General features: G+C 37.5%; 4 protein-coding genes and 1 pseudogene across 4 annotated transcripts; 2 read left to right on the top strand and 3 right to left on the bottom strand.

The window, feature by feature from the left end:
- The first annotated feature begins 647 nt into the window (after positions 1-647).
- LOC141828976 (uncharacterized) lies at positions 648-2837 on the top strand (annotated as a pseudogene).
- A 94-nt stretch (positions 2838-2931) lies between these two features.
- On the bottom strand, positions 2932-3438 carry LOC141829433 (actin-depolymerizing factor 6-like). The gene is made up of 2 exons (XM_074716895.1): positions 3161-3438; positions 2932-3082 (listed from the first exon to the last, which is right to left on the bottom strand). Exons 1-2 carry the CDS (start codon positions 3406-3408, stop codon positions 2932-2934), a joined length of 399 nt encoding a protein of 132 aa, XP_074572996.1. The 5' UTR covers positions 3409-3438.
- Positions 3439-4683: 1245 nt separating this feature from the next.
- On the bottom strand, positions 4684-7518 carry LOC141830051 (uncharacterized). Its single transcript, XM_074717531.1, has 2 exons — positions 5493-7518; positions 4684-5184 (listed from the first exon to the last, which is right to left on the bottom strand). The coding sequence occupies exons 1-2, from the start codon at positions 7464-7466 to the stop codon at positions 4855-4857; spliced, it is 2304 nt and encodes a 767-aa protein (XP_074573632.1). The 5' UTR covers positions 7467-7518; the 3' UTR covers positions 4684-4854.
- Positions 7519-9591: 2073 nt separating this feature from the next.
- LOC141830226 (uncharacterized) lies at positions 9592-11905 on the bottom strand. The gene is made up of 2 exons (XM_074717711.1): positions 11558-11905; positions 9592-9887 (listed from the first exon to the last, which is right to left on the bottom strand). Exons 1-2 carry the CDS (start codon positions 11823-11825, stop codon positions 9676-9678), a joined length of 480 nt encoding a protein of 159 aa, XP_074573812.1. The 5' UTR covers positions 11826-11905; the 3' UTR covers positions 9592-9675.
- Positions 11906-18710: 6805 nt separating this feature from the next.
- Positions 18711-19141, top strand: LOC141829836 (LOB domain-containing protein 40-like). Its single transcript, XM_074717333.1, has 2 exons — positions 18711-18967; positions 19047-19141. The coding sequence occupies exons 1-2, from the start codon at positions 18778-18780 to the stop codon at positions 19139-19141; spliced, it is 285 nt and encodes a 94-aa protein (XP_074573434.1). The 5' UTR covers positions 18711-18777.
- Positions 19142-20550: the final 1409 nt, after the last annotated feature.

Raw genomic sequence — 20550 nt, 5'->3', positions numbered from 1 at the left:
TTGATGTGACGTCATATTACAGTAAACAAATTTTTCAAACCATATTTTAAGATTATTTAAAAATTGATTTTTTTTAATAAAAGACAATTATTAAAGGATAAATTGCCAATTAATTTAATTTATTTATTTATTTTCTGTTTGTTAGGGTTTCTGTTAAATTTCTTTCTCCTTACGCAACGCTCGTGACGTTATAACGCCTTTAATAGGGGTCTACTAGGGTCCACTGCCACGTGGTCGACAGTGGTGGTCGACCACTTGGTCGACCAGTGGTCGACCACCATTCACAATCTGCACCCTTGGTGGTCGACCAGTGATCGATTACCATATGGTGGTCGATCCTGGTCGACCACCACTCACACTATGCAGTAGTGGCCCATCTATTAACGCGTTCAATACCTCAATACCCCACTTCTCTCGCTCCTTCCTCACTCTTCCACATCCTTTCTTCGCTCCTCTACGTCTGCTATTAACGCGCGTTGCGGATGCTCTTATCCCTTCGCTTGACGATTTGGAAACTCAATCTGGGCCACTCATTTTGATGTCCAAACTGCATCCATTCATTTTGGTCCATCCGTTAATCTCTCTCTCTCTCTCCTCTCTCTCTCTCTCTCTCCTGCCTCCACGCCTCGATCACGCACGAAGAGCTCATGGCCGCTGCCGTCCTCGAGTCGCTGGTCGTCACCTCCCCAGGCCGCTCGCCGGCCGGGGGGCGGGGAGTATCCCCGGTTCAGCGGCCTGAGATCCGCTTCGCTTCCCCCGAGGATAACGGCGTCTAGATCGAGGGTGGCCGCCGTCGTCAGGAGGGTGGTCGCCGTCGTCTGCGAGGCGCAGGAGACCGCGGTCCAGCGTAATGTTTTCCTTCTTGCTCCTTCTCTAGGGTTTTCATGATGTCGCCGTAGTTTCGGAAGGTACTTTTTTAGCCGTGAATGATTTTATTAAGCGCTTTTTGTACCGAATTTGATGACCTAATTGATAAACTTGGAGCTTGATCACTGAAATAGTGGATTGAAGCAGTTGAAATAGTAACTTGTTGTTTAATCCTACTTTATAATCCCCCGATACTTCCGAATTCAGGCCCTGATACTCGAAAATTCGAGATACCCCCTTCATAAAAGTTACTACTGATCGAGCTGTTTGATGAAACAACACCATGGATTGAAAATCTGCCAAGTTCACATTCTTGTAGCTTATCCTTATGTGATCTTAAGTTCATATTATATCGTCAAAGTTAAACTTGATACAATGTTGCTTATCTAACTGTTTGCTGAAATACTCAATGGACTGAGAATGTACCAATTGCATATCTTGATAGTTTGCCCTCATAATTAAGTGTGTTGTTATCATCTAGGTTAATTTGTGGTAATTCGGATACAAAATATTGTCTGTAAAACAACTTGATGGGTAGAGGTGAGTATTTGGTACAATGGATAGGAGATTATGGTGATCGAAGCTTGGAATTCTTTCTTCATTAGCTGGGTCTCTCTGGGTCCCCATCTTGGTTTTCTTGACCTTATAGCTAGCAATGTAATTTTATGTATAGCCTTTTTGATGGTTTATGATCTTATGCCCATTCGAATTATCGTCTATGTCATGCAAGTATCATGTAAAGGAAGGTTGTAACTTTGTTGAATTCCATTAAGAACTCCGCTTACAACTTATATTGGTTCATACCTAGATACTATATTTTTGCCCTTGACGATATACATCTACCTTCATGCTCATGTATAATGTCTGCTACCTTCATCTATGTGTAATGTAGCTTATCCTTATGTGATCTTAAGTTCATATTATATTGTCAAAGTTAAACTTGATACAATGTTTCTTATCTAACTGTTTGCTGAAATGACTCAATGGACTGAGAATGTACCAATTGCACATTTTGATAGTTTGGCCTCATAATTAAGTGTGTTGTTATCATCTAGGTTGATTTGTGGTAATTCGGATACAAAATATTGTTTGTAAAACAACTTGATGGGTAGAGGTGAGTATTTGGTACAATGGATAGGAGATTATGGTGATTGAAGCTTGGAATTCTTTCTTCATTAGCTGGGTCTCTCTATCCCCATCTTGGTTTTCTTGACCTTATAGCTAGCAATGTAACTTTATGTATAGCCTTTTTGATGGTTTATGATCTTATGCCCATTCGAATTATCGTCTATGTCATGCCAGTATCATGTAAAGGAAGGTTGTAACTTTGTTGAATTCCATTAAGAACTCCGCTTACAACTTATCTTGATTCGTACCTAGTTACTATATTTTTGCCCTTGACGATATACATCTACCTTCATGCTCATGTATAATAATGTTTGCTACCTTCATCTATAATCAAGCACCTTTTTTCCCCCCACTCCATGGCAGTCCCAGAGATATCTAAAGATACATGGCAAACACGCGTTCTGGGTTCGGACGTGCCAGTTCTGGTCGACTTTTGGGCTCCTTGGTGCGGACCATGTCGAATGATCGAGCCAACCATAGCCAAACTAGCAAAGGTTTACCAAGGCAAGCTGAAATGTTACAAGCTCAACACTGATGAAGACCCCGAAATAGCTAATCAATATGGAATCCGGAGCATCCCGACTCTGATGATCTTCAAAAATGGAGAGAAGATGGATACTGTGATCGGAGCTGTGCCGGAATCTACTCTGGCCGCATCTATCGAAAAGTTGATCTAGTTATTTTTGCATTCAGCTCTCTGTACTATTGTGTTTATATTGCTTGTTTCTGTAAGAAGCCTTGGCTGAAATCTAAATTTCTGCTTTGGATTATTCTTGTGGAGATCAATTTGATTCTGATCCAAATCTTTTGATCATGTTCAGTAAGTATTATATATAAATCAATTCCTTGACACAATATTCATACAATGATGGTAAAAACAAAATAAATGCACAATATAGAAATAAAATAAATTGACTTAATTTTGATATATAAGATTTATATGGCTCTTCCTTTGACGATATCTAGGCTCATTTCACTTGGATCCGTTGCTTGTAATTCTACTTGAATTCCATCGAGTTCCCTTTTGAACTTGTCTTTGGAACTGGCATACAACATTTTACTCCTCACCTTTGATGTATCGGGAGCCCTGATTCAAACAAAAATAGGTTTGTATTTAAAATTTATTTATTTATAAAAAAATTTATCTAAATATATATTTTCTCACCAAGAAATAAAGAAGATCTTGCTCTTTTGGCAATTCTCATCGGTGGTGAAGTCGAAATCAAACACGGCATAACGGCACTCGTTGGCGGGAAAGGCTAAAGTGAAATCCTCATAGCTCTGATCGGGTTGACCGAGCTTGTCTATTACGACTTGTTGCACATTCTCATCGATTTTAAAGGTGATGAAGCGAAAATTTCTCTTGGCCTTCAGTTCCATAAATTTTAACTTACATTCATCGTTCACCGCCATTCCCGACCCGGAGTTTGCCTTTACAATGAAATGAACATAAGTAATGCAAGTCGATTAAGTGCCAACAAACTTAGTAGTGATCATAATAATTTAATTTGAAAAAAAGTTATCAACTTTCTATGTATGTATCAAACAAAAGGAATAAATATAGCTAAAACATTAAAATATGAATGTATTAAAAGATCGAAGAGAGGGCATTTTGAATTGCTTACCATGATTTCTTGAGGAGATTCAAGTAGAATTGAGATTAGAAGAAGGAAGGAAGAAGAAGAAAGGAGGAATGAAGAATAGGAGGAGGAGGAAAGAGAGGGGCATTTAATGATAGAATTGTAGGGGAGGGAGAGAAAAAAACAAGGTAGAGACAATTGTTTGATGGAGGGAAAAGGTTGACCTTTGTTTGCTCCTATCTTTATGGATAGTAATAGTTTGACTTAATCAATTGCCATTATTAGTAAGCGTATCTAACTAAGCTATTGTAAAAATAGCATGTAACATATTTAATGATAGCTAGGGGTGAGAGAAAGTTAAGTTCAATTTATTCAAAAATTCAGTTTTTTTTAATAAAAATCTCGGCTCATTTTATTTAATTCAGTTTTAATTTTAAAATTAAAAAAATCAATTAAATCGAATGAACATAAGTCAATTGATGTCATTGGAAAAATGACTGTTTAATAAAATTAATTAATTCGATCGATGATTATGAAATTAATCAATTTTTTATGGATTCAATTTATTTAATTTTTTTAATAAAGTTCTATGCATTTTAGTGTCGATTTGAAAATCTTCATACTTCAGTAAAAGATAAAATTCACCATCCCAATAACATCCACGATCATTTATGAAAACTTTGCTTCGACTTCATCGAGATTCAACCTTTACTTACATCAAAAATATTCATACAGTTGATTGATCATTGAAATGGGAAAAGAAATAAACTTGAAACGACGAGGTCCCGTACATTATTTTCCCAATGTGATTGCAGTCAATTTATTGTCTAAAATTGTATGATTATGTAAACTGTTATGATAGATGCAAATTTGAAGTGCAAGTCAAATCTTTTACAGTTGACTATCAACTTTGATGAATTGGAGCCGCCACCTCGCTGCAACTGCAATACAATTCAGGGTATCAATCGCAAAGCTGATCAAAACTTTAAAATATGTTCGACGATCCACTCGTAAAGATCAGCCAGCGAAGATCTGAAGAGAATCAATGTATACAATCTTACCAGTTGAACAGTTTCCATCGCCGGAACTCAGATCACCCTTGTTGCATTCTGGCACACCTTTTTGTTTGCCCTTTGTACGTACGTTCCATGGATTGAACTCTGCACTGGGTCTCTGTCTCGAGATTATGATTCTCGTCTTTGTACAGATTGAATTTCACATGCTAGTTCAGAAAATTGTTGATCTTCAACCCGATTCAGTTGCATTCATTGTTCTGAATCTACACCCTGCCCATAGGAGAAAAAGGTGGTTCGAGGAAAAAGGTAGCTGGCATTTGTTCTACTCCCTCTTTCCCTTTTCTTTGCTCTTCATTTCCCACAGCTTCGATCAAATGCCTCACTTCTTCCTCGAGGAGCAATCTAAATGAATCAGGACACAATCTTCGCCTGCTCTTCTCGCAAATAACAGCTGAAGAAACTTCAGATGCATGCAATACCGCAATACAGATCGAAAATGCCTGCAGAGCAGAGAAATGGGCATGGAAGTGGACTGCATGGTGTCGTTTTTCGTCAGCCATTACTGTCAGTGCAGGTACTTTCTCCTTGCTACCCTGTTTAGAATGATATACCAAACAATATGATTAGGAAGAAGCAAACCACGCATCAAATACATGTGTTCAATGAATGTTTTGATAGGAAATGGAAAGTCCAAAGTATCTTTCTTAAATGATTGATGGATTTTACGATTCAAAAGTTGAAAAACCTTTCTGTTTATTGCCCTAGATTATGTGTAGGTTAGTAAAATAACACAAAGCAGACAGTGAAGAACTCAAAATTATATAAATTTTGGCATGCAAGGAGAGTAACAAATCATACTTAACCAAATAATCACAAAGCTACGAAGAAAATGAAAGCATACCTGAAGAAAAAGCAACAATGGCTTTTTAAATTCTCTTGAATGATTTATCCTTTCATCACCATGCTGATTATCAAATACAATAATTGGGCAGCCCATGTCCCAACCACCACAATCACAGCCTCTGCCAAATCTCCATCGATCTAGAAGTGAAGATGGGCCATCTTCATCAGCTTTTGGCCGCCCATGATTCCCACATGGAGTGACAACCTTCACTATGCAAGGATTCAGGTTTCTGTTGGTGTCCTTTCTCTGATCAATTATAGGACATTTACATCCCTTTTGATTATCTTTTGAGCTTAACTCCTTCCTAATTTTTGGAATTTCCTTTCTGTCAAAGGGCACTTGGATTGCAATAGCTGCAATCTCATATTCAGGATGCAACTCATTTGAAAACCAAGGGTAAGAAGTTGTAGAATTGGAGTTGTGATTACTGAATGCAAGTCTGGAAGAATCTGGATATTCCTCAGAATTGTTTCTCTCTGGAGCTTCTGCTATTACCAGGTTTTTCATAACATTACTCTCTTCAACGGAGAGATCTCTGCTTGCTCGTGCAATGTCATACAAAACAAATTCCATCACTATTGAGTTAGACAAATGTCCATTTTCTATCATTTCGGAACATAGATAACAAGAAGCCTGCATCTGCCCAATTAATGAAGGTAAACTTCCATGTGTGCCTTTGGGTGCCCGGCTAGAATTAGTCTTTTTCTTAGAGCTATGAAAGGTGTAAACCCAGTTAAATGCATTGTCCGTTTTACATGTTTTTGCAGATAGGAAGAATTCTTCTGAGTCTTGTAGAGAAAACTTGAATGAGGGGCAACCATTCTCTGTGTCCAATTTAAGAAATCCATGTAGGTGAGCTGGAGATTCAGCAGCAGCCAATAGTCCTTGCATCATATCAGATTTTGTATCCTCTTTGATGGAAACCTCATTTGGTAAAGATTTATCAAACACTACTTTCTTCCCAATATCTATAGGAAAGACACTCGTAGGTTTATGTGTCTCCACAAGAGATGAATCTCGCACTGACCTGGATTTCATTATCGGATCAAAAATTCTTTTAAGCGGACCAAACATAGTCTTTGCTGCCCTTGCTTCCATCTCTGAATTAGTATTGGATATTTCTGCATTTTCTGAATAGCATTTTGGAAGAGTGTTTACTGAATCTCTATTGTAAATAATTTTCTCTTGATTTCTATGATGAACGTTTTCATGGCCATCAGAACTTTGATCCTTGAGCAGACCCGATTCCAGAGACCCAGGAGCTACCTTGGTAGGAGTTTGTTTGTCAACTGGATGCAAGCAGATATCTAAGAAATCATCTACCACACTGTCCTTTTCTGGAGCAAATTCTAAGCAAGAATTATCCATGTTAAAAGGCTTGTCAGGAAGATCACGAAATGAGAGATCCAGGAACTCCATGGAACTTGTGCTGATCAAGTTACCTGTATTGTCTGATACAGGTTTTGATTCAGCACTAGAGGACACAAGAGGCAAAAACTTCTGATCCCAGAACTCCTTGGGTTTGTTTATATCATGCTGAGGCAAGTGATCTATGATCTCAAATGAAATAAAAGCATCATCACTGTGCCTAAAGTCTATTTTTGTCCTTCCTACAAATTCTTTTCTCATTTTCCTTACTTCCCTTGAGCTCTGATACATAGAACCTCTTTTTAACACTTCATTGTCATCATTGATGCTGAGCTTCCCAGAGTGCATGCTTTTATACTCAAGACTTGATGATGAGTAACGATGATTAAGTTCTGTGAATTTGCCATCCAACCAATCCAAGCATTGATGCCTGTTTGCAGGTCCCCCTTTTCTTTCCTTCATTTGTACCTTCCTATTGCTTGGACTGGAGGAAGTAACAACTTTAGGCCTCAAACTTGCTCCAGAATAGCTTTGACATTCCAAAACTATATCTTGACCCATAGAAAAGATGAAAACCTGAAGAATAAAGGGTAAGGTTAGCATCCTGATGTTAAGAAAGGTAATCACTTATATTGTCAGTTAACACACTATCATCTGCCACTCAATTTCAAGCTACTAAAGAATTAAATTTATGGAGAAGAACACCAAAGTTTAAATCATTACCTGGTTGTCACCTCTGAAGAATAACAAACACATCAAGCTTGAAACTAGATTTCATTTTTGGAGAAGAAGGGTGATAGATCACATTTCAACAACTTTAACAAATGCGAGCAAATTAGCAATCATGAGATATTAGCTAGAGTTCTAAGATTTTACGGAATAAGAAGAAAATATACCCATTTGGATTAAGAGATTGATCAGATTGCAACATCAACACTGACCAAATGGTCCAAGGTAGGGCAAGAAATAAGGATTCTCGTAGCGAAGAAAGCCACAAATTCAGACAAGAAGATCTCCCTATATCTTTCCCCTCATCATACAAAGGCCAACAAGGAAAGATTATCAAACCGGAAAAGCTTGATTAATGGCAAATCTTCTAAAAATCACTATCCGTTTACGAATGTCGGAAATTACGCCTAAAAATGTCCTCTCTTCCACTCGCCAAATCTGAAACATTTCTTCAAGAAATTAGGCAGGGAGGATAGGAGGTGCCAAATTTTACTCTTCGAATGTAGAATTATGCTCAAGAGCAACAAAACCTGAACGAAAAACCTCGATTCACTGTCAAAACGGGTAATCCCGGAGATTGGCGCCTACGCTGAGGAGAGTACCAACCTTCACAGGCGAGCAACAGAAGTCCGCCGCGGCCGCCGCCGCTGGTGACTGGGGCAGAAGAAGGAAGTGCGCAACAGAAATCGCTCCCTCGACGCTGGCGCAAATCACTGCCTTGGGCTCTCTTCTCCGAGAAAACATGGCATTTGGGGACACATGATTTCCCTCTACTAAAAAAAGCGGAGCAAAAAAAAGGAAAAGGAAGTAGAATTTGATCTACGTATAAACTTTTTGTCTCTGTTCTCTAGACGGAGCTCAAGCTCTTTTATGGTCCAGTCCCTTTCCATTAAAGAAGATAATACTTGATTACTTTATCCAAAGATGGAAGCTTTGTGATCACTCCTGCTGCGTGGCTGCTGCAATCAGGACTCTTCTTTGCTTTCGCCTAAAGATAATCTGGTGGAGTTTTCGAGCTCGATGGTTGATCTTTTGTCTCCCGCCAGGCTGAGCAGCATCATTTCCTGAAACACCCTGCAGTCCAACTGTTATTTTTTTAGTTATTTTAGCATTCTTATAATATATTTTTTTTCCAAAAAAAATCATCTCTTGTACAAAACGTAAAACTATCTTCTCCCAGTTGTTCCCCAGATCTCATTCCTGCAAAGTGCATTTAATCCCACTAAATTATCATGGAAATAACAAAAAAAAAAAGTCTTCTATGATGAGGGCTGACAAGTGCTGGAAGGTTTCTAGGAACTGTGGTGTCAGCTTGCCTTTGGATCACAATTGTAACTGTTCATCAGGCACTGCATCTTTGAGTGTAGCTTATATTAAAATCTGAAAACATCTTGATGGACAATATTTTTTATCTAAATTATACTAAAGTGAACCTGAGTGGTTCTGATACATGGAACCTGATGGACACTAGAAGACAAGTTGGTCAAGGTCCCCATATCCATGAGCCATAAAGAGAGGCAAGCAATTGATCCACCTGCAACAATAAATATTCACGAACTGCTTCCTGCTCTGGCACTTTAGCTCTGAGGGCAAAATCTATCTCAGCTTTCACCTGCAATAATAAATGTAAGATCAAGCAGTAGCCATCAAGCTGATCTGTTTTCTCTCTCTTTATTTTCTTATCTTTTTTTATTCAGTCAAACACAGTCGGGGGACCAACCATCTCTTTAACTTTTATCCACTTACAAAAGTACTTGATCTAATAATTAAGGTAGAGAAGGTACCACAAATCCCACATGCTCACACAGCATAAGCATGTGCCTGGACCCTGAGAGCTTTTACCTGTGATTGGCTTTTCTTTTAGGGAACTGCTTCTGTCTCTCAAGATCAGTAACTCTGCTGCATCTTAGAAGAAAGTTTAAAAAATCTGCAATCAAGCTAAATAACAAAAATCTTTGCCATGGCATTATGATTACATTGCTCATCGACAAACCATGCAAGAATACGTGATTCTGAACAACAATACTTCAATAGGTAATGCCAACACAACCACCCCAAGAACAGATATGAATTGTCATTGTGTTCATCTTCTATGAAAAATAGAAGGTACTGTTACATCACACTTCTCCAGTTTTTCAATCTTCAAAATGCACTCATTTGCTCTCTTTAGAACCACTGGAGTTTCAGAGATGATGCCTTCCATTTTCGCTCGGAAAACAAGCAATTTCTCAACCATTGTCTGATCAGCATTACCAAGCACGCTGACTCCATTTGGTTCAAAAGATGGTGGAATTTCTACAAATGACGTCAATCAGTATTTTAGAAATAGGAATGTCAAAGATTATTCACAAAACACATGGCAAAGAACATCTTAGAAGAACATAACATGGACCTAGCTAGCATAGAATAATAAAGTTAGCATACATAATAGTACTTCTAGCTCTAAGAAAGAAAATTGCTAATGCATATGTTGATACTTCAGTACAACACATTTGCCATTTAAGTTTTTTTTAAAAAAAATTCCTTCATTGCTCAACTAGGTTTAATGATCAGATAACTTGGCACATGCTATCAATTTGAACCCCAAATGTTCAAAAGGCATAATCCAATTTGTTGATCCAACACTACCACCATCTGAACATTCTCATTTCACCAACATGAAGCCTTTATACAATCATCGTCTGATTCTATATTCATTAATACCCATAAACTATTGATGACTATTTCACAAAACCATAACCTAACTTGCAAATTTAAGAGATGTAACACCAAATTTCTTTCTTTGCCTCAACAACCCTTTCTCATTGTATGTTAATATCCGCCAACATCATCATACTCGTTAAATGGGCAAATTATTAGTCAGAATTATAGTCCTTCATTATCTCCAGACCTTCTATTGAATTGCATTTGTATTTCATGCTGAAACAGTGTTAGAGCAAAGCTCCATCATTCATTCAATTGTATGCAGTATTTTGTCGAGGAAAACATCAATCAACTTCTGCAATATAAATTCACATGTACAAATATTGTGGTCAAATTGCATTAACAATCAAATGAATCCACTTATGAGTAGGGTGGACTAAGTTAGCCACATGATTTCAATTTTCAGGAACATGATGCCAATTTTCAGGAACATGTGTTACTTTTATCCATTGAAACTTTACTAACGACTAGTTGGCCATTTGATGGAAATGCCGAGATATCAATAGGTCATGCATAGTCTAACCCTTTCCTCATTCATGTGAGAAAGTATTTGTAGATTCTAGAGTGGCATTAGCCACATGAAGTCTATTGCCAGAAACATGATATGTGGCACATTCTCCTCCCTAGTCTTTCGCTAGCATTGCCAGTCGGTAATACACATCTTTTATGCGCTGTAATTTGATTCATTGAAATTATTACTAATGACTAGTCTGACACTCAGTAGAGCCAATTCCCTGCCCATGTTGGTTTCTCACTACGAGGAGTACTTAACAAGGTGATTAATGCTGTCATCAACAAGCTAAAGGTATCATGGTTACTAAAGCAATATCAACAACAACAACAATTGAGTATATACTAGGAGTGCTCAATAATTTCATCCACTTCCATCACCACACTGACAGCCAGGAACAAGCCGATATTCAGTAAAACTTTCCCAAAGTTGGAATAACATTTATCATTTGCATTATCACGGTAGCAATCTCTCCACTAGTCCTTAATCACACCTATACAGCTACTGTTACAATGATCATTTCTAAAACCTACAACATTATACAAGGAAAGGTCTCACTTCTTCCTTAGATTCATGCTTTCATTTTACAAAATAATCCTTGACGAGTGATCTTCCTCGCGTCATGAACCCAAAAATCTGACTATCAAAAAGCAATCATGCCATGTACACTATAGACTAGCGTGACAATCACTTTGAAAGATGAAAAGAATATGAGAGTTCAGTGACGCAAGAAAACCGTCAGAAAAGTCACCAGTTTCGCCAGCATCAGATACGGCTAGGGCTCGTGGCGGAAGGGGCGGCCTCTTGGCGACTAGTTCGGATGATAGACCTCCGAGAATCCGATCCAGTTTGGTCTTCCGGGCGTCGAGGACTCTTCTGGCCATCTCGCTCACTTCGCGCTCCAGTTCCTGAATCTCCCTCTCCACCTCATCCTCATCATCCTCCACACGCAACCTCTCCGGCAGCTCTGGATTATCATCTACTCCCAGCTTCCGCTTGCCGTGACCTAGGGCTTCCATCTCGCCCTACCTCGCAGCCGCAGGCGTCGGAGTCACGAGTAGACCGTGGCGGGAGTGGCCACAGCAAAAGTCCCGTTGAAGTGCCCTTTCTTCTCTAGTCACGCTCGCGCGCAACCCTAAACTCTAACCTGAATTACTATTGGTCATGTCTTCCTAGAAAGACGTGGGACCCATTGTTCAGTACAATACATGATGCATTTTTTTCAATTGTAAAAAAAAAAAAAAAATATCTCCTTCCCAAAATATGTTAACGTCCATAGTTACGGACACAGTTAAATTGATTATTATAGAATTTACTAAAATAGATAAAAAAAAATAAATTTTGATAAAATTAAAATAATATCGTTCTCTATAATGGTCAACTAAATTATGATGAAATCGAAATAATACCTTCAATGGTTATTCTCCCCATTATTCTCAATTTTTGAAAAATTTATTTTTAATTATTATTATTTATTAATGAAAGCTTATTTTTTTCCATTGTCTAACAACTATATATATATGTTGCAATCTTATTATATGCATTATCAGGAATGCTGCTAGCGCCTTGTAGGACTTCATCATCCAACCAAGTATACAAGTGTAGTTAGCTTTTCCTGCCCCCGGAGCATAGGTGAGTTGGTTACGACGCAGTAGACTTGCAGAAGAGGGCAAGAGTTCGAATCCTGGCGAAGTCAGACAATACCCTCCTGCGTCGTAATCAATTGCACTTTCTCGATTTACCTCCTCACAGATGGTCGTGGGGCCGACCGTGTGAGGGCCGCTAAAGTGGCGGATCCACCTTTTGCAGAAAAGTAGTTAGCTTTTCCTCTTCAAAAATAGTCATGAAACCGATCGCATGGAACTATTGGATAACGAATTCTACATTAGTATTTACTAAAGTAGTTAGTCTTTTATTTTGCACGCTAGTAATCAACTCCAAATAGTATGAATAAACAGGACAAAATAACTGACCACTTTGGCAAATTCTTAGAATAGATTTGCGGTATCAAACTTGTGGGTTGACTTGGTTTTGGTAGAGATTGAGTTAGAAACAACAGTTGAGTGCCATCCACTTGGATTGGATCTTGATTTTCTGAGTCAGATCATACCAACCCATAACATCAATTATCACCTTCAGTCTTCAGAACATCCGAGTTGTAACTCAGGGACCTGCGGTTCGATCCCCAACTACGGCGTATTTGCAGGAATTTTCCTCCAAATGAGAAACGCAATCAAAGGATGCTGGGCATCTGGATTGGCCGTCGTATGCGCTTCCCGATTTACCCTGGTGGTCGGTGGAAAACTTCCGTGGGACCGAACCGACCACCTCCAAAGATGTGGCTACTGGGATTATCATTTTTTTTTAGAACATGCCTTGAGCATGAGTGCGCCGCCGGACTCCCTCCCGTCGCGGATAGAGTTTTTACGTTGCAGTAAACGAGAAGAATCTCGAAGGTTGCAATATTATCAAAACATCCCTACTTTTCATTTTTTGTTTTGTTTCAAAATGCGCCCACTTAAAAAATATAAAATCAAATTTCCCAAATGCCCTCTTAGGTACTGATAGAATTAAGTAACATATAGATATTTGATGGTAATAAGACCACTATAATAATTATATTCATTCTAATGACAATTATTCTTTAATGAGTGTTATTTATGAATGCCATCGATTCTCTTTTAGGAAGACCTTTAGCTACAATCAATCTAATCTAATGGCCTAATTATTGGTTGTGAGCGTAAGCACTATTTTTTTTTTTAATTTTTCAATAATCAATTGGTAGTTTTGGGGATAAACACTATATTCTTAGTATCCTCTGTTTTTGAATACATTAAAGTTATATATCAAATATTGTTCAAAAAGAGTTTTCTCAAACTCCCCATCCCACAAGAAGCTAAAACGCAAAGTCAAAAATCATCCTCGTCATCAGAGTCTTCATCTCCATAGTCAAAGTCTTCATCGCTATCATTCTCAGATGCTCCAAACCCATCACCATCCTTGTTATCTGGATCATCTGCATGATCATCCTTCTCGTCGGGAGTTTCATGAGGATCACTAGCATCTGATTCAACTTTTTGCTTCTTCGCACTGTCTTGTTCAGACTATTGAAAGACATGATGAATATATAATTATTGAATGCAATCTAAAAGAGAATGAAAGCAAATGTAGAGCTTATCTCAATATGATGTTACAAGGATAGAATTTTATATGATGTAGTCAATATGGAATCATCTATACAAGTCCTAAAGTTATCAATGAGAATTCCAAAAACCTCAAATGCTTTAAATGATTGTAGCATAGATGAAAGTATGACTTGCATTAAATATAAAGGAAAAGTAGAAAGTACCGCGAAAAGAGTTTCCAATACTTCGTAATTGATTTTTGGGCTCTGAAACAAAACATTACATTGATTATAAAAATATGAGAATTACTAACATCCATAGTTAATTTGTCTCTTGACAGACATTTAATATCACAAGTGCATGCGATATCAAAAACATTCATACCTTTCTCTTAAGCATCTGACGTGTTACTTGAAGAGGAGTTTGTGCGGGAGTCCTATTTTTAGCTTCTTCAGCAAGTCTTTCTTTGATTTCCTGCAACCAAGAGATAGCATAATAACAACACAAAAATAAATTGTACAAAGACGAAAAAAAATTAAAAAAATATATATTCTGAACATAAATTTAGTAAAATATTTTCAAGATTTTTATTGTGCGAGAAGTAATCAATAGGGAACAAATTTGAGGAATACACGCACCAATGGATGTACAAACAAAACATGGTTTGAATCGAAGAAGGCATAGAGAATAAAACTGATTGGAAAGTTCATAGTAGAAAAAGTGAGGGTAGAGAAAGAAGTTTGCAGGGAGAGGACAAAGAAATTGATCCGCCCTTTGAGCTTCCATAAAGAAAAGCAAATCAGGACAACAATCTTTTTTATCATTTCCTAATGTTTTCTTTGAGAAGGAACAAAAGTTGTTGGCATGCTAACAAAATTATTTCACGTAGGTGATGAATGAAGACAACATGGAGATGTTATGAGTTTGAAGTTTAAGCAATTCAAACCCAAAATTACTAACACGGATGACATACCTCATCATCATCAATGTCAGAAAAAGGAAAATGATCGCTCTCATCATCTTCTGAGTCTGCAAAATCATGTTCTTCGCTAAAAGTTAATGGGTCAATCAACTCATGCCCTGCAAAATCTTTCAAAAAACAGAGAAATAACTAAGATAAATGACTATTAGTGCCCAGAAAAAAAAACCTGCCAATTTCATAAACTTTCAAAATAAAAAGGTGTATGGGTTTTCCATCGTACCAGCACTTCCAAGTTCCTTTGATTTCTTTGATGCTTTTACTTCAACATGGCCAACATATGGAGTCTTATTAACATCACAACTTCCCCCATTCTGTAACATCCCGTTGCGCACACATTTAGATACAAAACTTACAGCGGCAATGTTGGAGTTAAGCTGATTCAGTGGTGATTCTAGGATCTATTAATGCATTTACCAAATTTTGGAATAAAAAGCAGCATATAAACGATAGATGAAAAATAATAGAATAAGGTGGATGTCCCAATGACTAAGAAGTAGAATATACGATAAGCTCCTTAAACTATCAAGATTTCAGGAAAAATAATGTATTAATCATAGGTATCTATTGTTGGTGCTAATATTAGCTGATGTGCCCTAACATGCAATACCATATATACAAGCTGCTATAGGCCAGAGTAGGGACATATATATATATATATATAAAGTCCAACTGGAAGAAACTGAAAACATCACTGCATTTACACTTTTAAAACAGCAAATCAAACAAAGATATATAGATAGCCTTTTCCCCAAACTTTAATCAGTATTTCTAACAATTGGTTCAAGGCTTAATATTGTAAATATAAGGAAGTCATATTTAAAAGGTATAAACTAATCTTCATCAATTAGATGGTAGGCTTATAAAATGTATGTAAATTGCCTGCTTCATACATAAATTATAGGGTATGTATGTTGATCCTTGATATGTGACTCATATTACCCTCACTATAGAGCAATCTCAACTCGATACTGGTTACATTGTGACCATTACTCATCCTCATTGCACATCCAAGAGGCCCAATGTGCAATGACTGTCATCGCCGAGTTCTCTAGGTTGTCAAGTTCATTGACTTCGTCATGAGATATTCCAGTGATTAGTGCTTAAAGAAGTCAAATATGATTAGCAAGGATGCCCATATACCTTGTTCTATGTTTTGTCATGTGTCTCCCATGGTTTAGTGTCTTGTATATATAATAATCCCTAGCATTGCCCTATCTAATGCTTGGAATAGTTGATTAAATAGGTGTTGTTGAGGGGAAGACAGTGAGGACTAGATTCATGTGTTGATACTAGGCACAGCATAATCGATAGACCCATGATGACCAAGCTATTTTACAACTCCAATATAAAAACTTGGATTGATTTGGTGGAAGAATTCATGTATTTTTTATCAAATGTAATGACTAAATTCCTTTTATTGCTGATGTGTGTTTGTTGTTTTGCTGCAAAGACAATTGCGGACAGTGGAAAGTATGTGAGCCCGATGGGATTCTTTAAGGATTCCAAAAAAAAAATTTACTTACTATTGGAGTTTCAGATAAATCAAACTACCACACCTTTATACTCTCTCTCTCTGTTTACCCATACCCCTAAGTCTCAAACTAATGCTCCCTACATTGATAATTACTTTGTTTAGATATATTAAGGAAATTATATGAAACACACCTTGATCAAAATATCTATGAAACAATCCATAGTGGATTACTCCCCCAATTTACTATGAACCCATTTTATGTATTTTTTTGTTAATCCAAGTATATGGGTCTTGGGTCAAACTAGTCCTAGAGGTGGATGGTACAACTCCACGGATCAACCATCAAGTAAATTTTCAAGTGGACCGTAGTAAGACACCCTAGCGTCACTAGTGGTTCAAACTCCATGGGAGTTTGGAAATGCCCAACATGAAGTTAAAACCCTCAATGCATGAGAATCATCCTTGCCTCTTACCGCCGCATCATGCCTTGGGGAGCAACCCACTTTATGTTTTTTGATATAATAAGAATCTGCCAAGGTTAATTGCATCATGAGGTTTTATTTCATTTCATGCTTCAACACCATGTATGACACTCTTATCGTGGTTAATTTTGCTCACTAATAATGACTAGATTATCATAACAGTAATCCCAAGCAACAAAACTTAAAAGACATTGCCTTTGTATTCCTACCGATGTATTTACTAATAGTATGAAACTAGTGTTATAATTCCAAATGCTCATATCAACCGTAGGATAAAAACCCCAACTTGAAATGAAATTTCAAATCATGATTCACAAAACAAATGATTATACTAATCAAAGAACTGAATATATACGTTATTTTTTCATTAAATTTAAAAGTAAAATAACCACCACAAAATATTTCATAGAATGTTATATCAACATCACTTAACATTTATTCAAGTATACGAAAACTTACAGTTAAGTTACCAAAACAGATACGAAATGATGAATTTTCAAACTCTATTAGCCATCTATTCAAAGTTGCTTCACGGGTGTGTACAGCAGAAACCTAAATAAACACAAAAAAAAAAACCTTGCAACAATTATATGAACAGCCATGTTGTATGAAAATAAATAAATAAATTTAAAATTCAAGATTTAGGTTTGACTCTCAAATTCCATATAAAAAAAAGGGGGGATTCCACACGACATTGAATGAAGTATACCAATTATATTCTAAAAATTCACATGGATTAGAGACCAGAGAAATTTAACTTAATAAAACAAAAAAAGATCAACAATTGTTGGTCTAAATAAATAAATATTTTTATAGTTGTTATATGTAACACAAGAAAGAATAATTTCTTCAACACGATATAGGTATATATAATTGCTAAAGTTTCACATCAATTTCATAAATTTGTTAAGTATTTTATCTTGAACAAAAACTATTAAAAGATTAAGCTATCGCAGACACAAAGGAAAAGCCAAAAATATATATAAGATAAAAATAAATTAAATCAAGCTTTACTTGATAAAATTTCCAATTGTTCAAAGAATGTAACATGCATGAATGAAAAAAAAAAGTCTATTGGTTAACTTTGTCTTATAAATTTGCTATATTCTCCCAACAACTTCACAATGATTACTGTTAGCATTTACAAATTTTGTAGTGTAAATTGTTATAAATGAATTCCTTACGATATTAGGTTCGACTTGAAATAGAAATGGGATCCTGTGGAACACTGGAGGATGGCATATCATAGATATAGATTTGCAGGGTATGAAGAAATTTAGTGTCTCATAAAGTTATTATACTTTGAGATAACATCTCCAACCATATCGCATGTACACGTTTAGAGTGGAAGTTAGCTAGATAGTTTTTTACTTACAATATCTGATTTGGAGTAATTAAGTCCATGAGAATGTACAGATATGTATAATGCTGCACCGCATAATCCGTTGGGTTTCCTCTTTCTCTAAAACCATTAAAAGCACAAGAAACAAATTTACTTATGCATAAGCAATTGAATTTACAAATTGAAAAGGACTATGCCAATAAAGAAGAATACCTGCGCCCAATCTATACTCATCCATTCAACCAAGCGAAGAGCCATTTCAGAAACTGAATCATCCTTTTTACCTAAAAGTCCTAAATTTCAAAAGTTTTATGCAATAAATTCACTCTAGTCTAATTTAATCTCATAACTAGGTTACCTTGATGAATAAATAGGGTAAATAGGAAATAAAACAAATAAGGCCCTCTTTACTACCTACGGCTCTTATCGCTAACCTTCTCCTCTCGCCCACCCACTTATATACCCCTCCTCCCTCTTCCAACCCTACGGCTCTTATCTTTCCCTTCCATCGCATTTCGCTCTGAGGAAGCAGATCGAGCTCGGAATCGTCTACCTTTCGATCCGCCATGAGGATGAGCTGCAACGGCTGCCGCGTGCTCCGCAAGGGCTGCGGCGACGCCTGCTCCATACGCCCCTGCCTCCAGTGGATCAAGTCGCCCGACGCCCAGGCCAACGCCACCGTCTTCCTCGCCAAGTTCTACGGCCGCGCCGGCCTCATGAACCTCATCGGCGCCGCGCCCGATCACCTCCGCCCAGGTCAGTATCATCTGTGCGCTCGGTCTGGTTGGTGGAATCCTCACTGACGTGTAGTGTTGGTTTTGGTTCTTTCCTTCAGCCGTGTTCCGATCGCTGCTCTACGAGGCCTGCGGCCGCATCGTGAACCCGATCTACGGGTCCGTCGGCCTGCTGTGGCGTGTTAGATATTGGTGACCCGAATACCGTGTGATCTGATCTATGGTGAAAATCAAATTATGACAGATCTAAGGCCGATATGGATTAAATCAAATTATGACAGATCTACGGCTGATATGAATTGCTCCTTATTATAAAAGCTTATTATTGCTAGGGTTTCCTATGAGAGTTGTAAAACACAAAGATTGTGTGCCGTCATTGTATTCCACCTTTTTGATAGTGAATTTTCTCTCCTCTGCCCGTGGTTTTTTACCCGTCAAGGGTTTTCCACGTAAATCTGTGTGTTCTTTATTTTTCTTGTTGTCTATTTTTGCCGTAATCTCGTAACAAGTGGTATCAGAGCGAAGTTCGTTTTGATTTTGTGGTTTTTCAATCGGGATTAATGGCAACGACAACCATGAAGTATGATATTCCGCTTTTGGATCGCAACACCAGATTTACGTTGTGGCAGGTTAAGATGCGAGCGGTGCTGGCGCATATGGACTTGGACGATGCGCTGTTAGGATTTGACAAGATGCCCTCGACATGGACAAAGGAGGAAAAGGAACGTAAGGATCGAAAAGCCCTATCTCAGATTTACCTTCATCTATCGAATGAGATTTTGCAGGATGTTTTGAAAGAGAAATCCGCTGCTGCGTTGTGGTTGAAACTGGAGCAATTGTGCATGACAAAAAGTCTTACGAGCAAATTGGGTCTGAAACAACGTTTGTATTCTCATCGCATGGTGGAAGGTACGTCGTTAAGAGATCATTTGACTGTGTTTAAGGAAATCGTCTCTGATCTAGAGGCTTTGGAGGTAAAATATGACAATGAAGATTTAGCATTGATTTTATTGTGTTCGTTACCCTCGTCATATACAACTTTCAGAGATACAATTTTATATAGTCGTGATACTCTTACTTTGGATGAAGTTTATGATTCATTATTTTCTAAAGAGAAGATGAAACAGCTTGTCGGAGGATCTGAGGCACAGGGTGAGGGTCTTATTATTCGAAGTAGGACCCAAGAGAGAAGTTCTGGTGGTAATATGAGGAGCAGATCAAAATCCAGAAATAGAGATAAAATTTGTAATTACTGCAAGAAGAAGGGTCACATCAAATCAGAATGTTACAAGCTGCAGAATAAAAATAAAAGATCTGATGAAAATCAGAAGGTAAAACAACCAGAGAAGTCCGGTGAAGCTGATGTTGCTGAAAATTACAGTGATGGTGAACTCCTCGTTGCATCTGATGTTGATTCGAAGCAAAGTGAAGAATGGATTCTTGATTCTGGTTGCACGTTTCATATGTGTCCCAATCGGGATTGGTTTTCATCATATGAAACGGTTTCGAGAGGTGCTGTGTTGATGGGCAATAATGCATCTTGCAGAATTGCTGGTATTGGTACGGTCAGAATTAAGATGTTTGATGGCGCTATTCGGACACTTG

The sequence above is a fragment of the Curcuma longa genome, chromosome 5 (assembly GCF_044706935.1).
Source record: "Curcuma longa cultivar G26 ecotype Majalengka, Jawa Barat chromosome 5, ITB_CL_G26_1.1, whole genome shotgun sequence".
In the NCBI taxonomy this organism is placed as follows: Eukaryota; Viridiplantae; Streptophyta; class Magnoliopsida; order Zingiberales; family Zingiberaceae; genus Curcuma; species Curcuma longa.
Note: the sequence above shows the minus strand (reverse complement) of the source record. Positions and strands in the feature narration are given on the sequence as shown.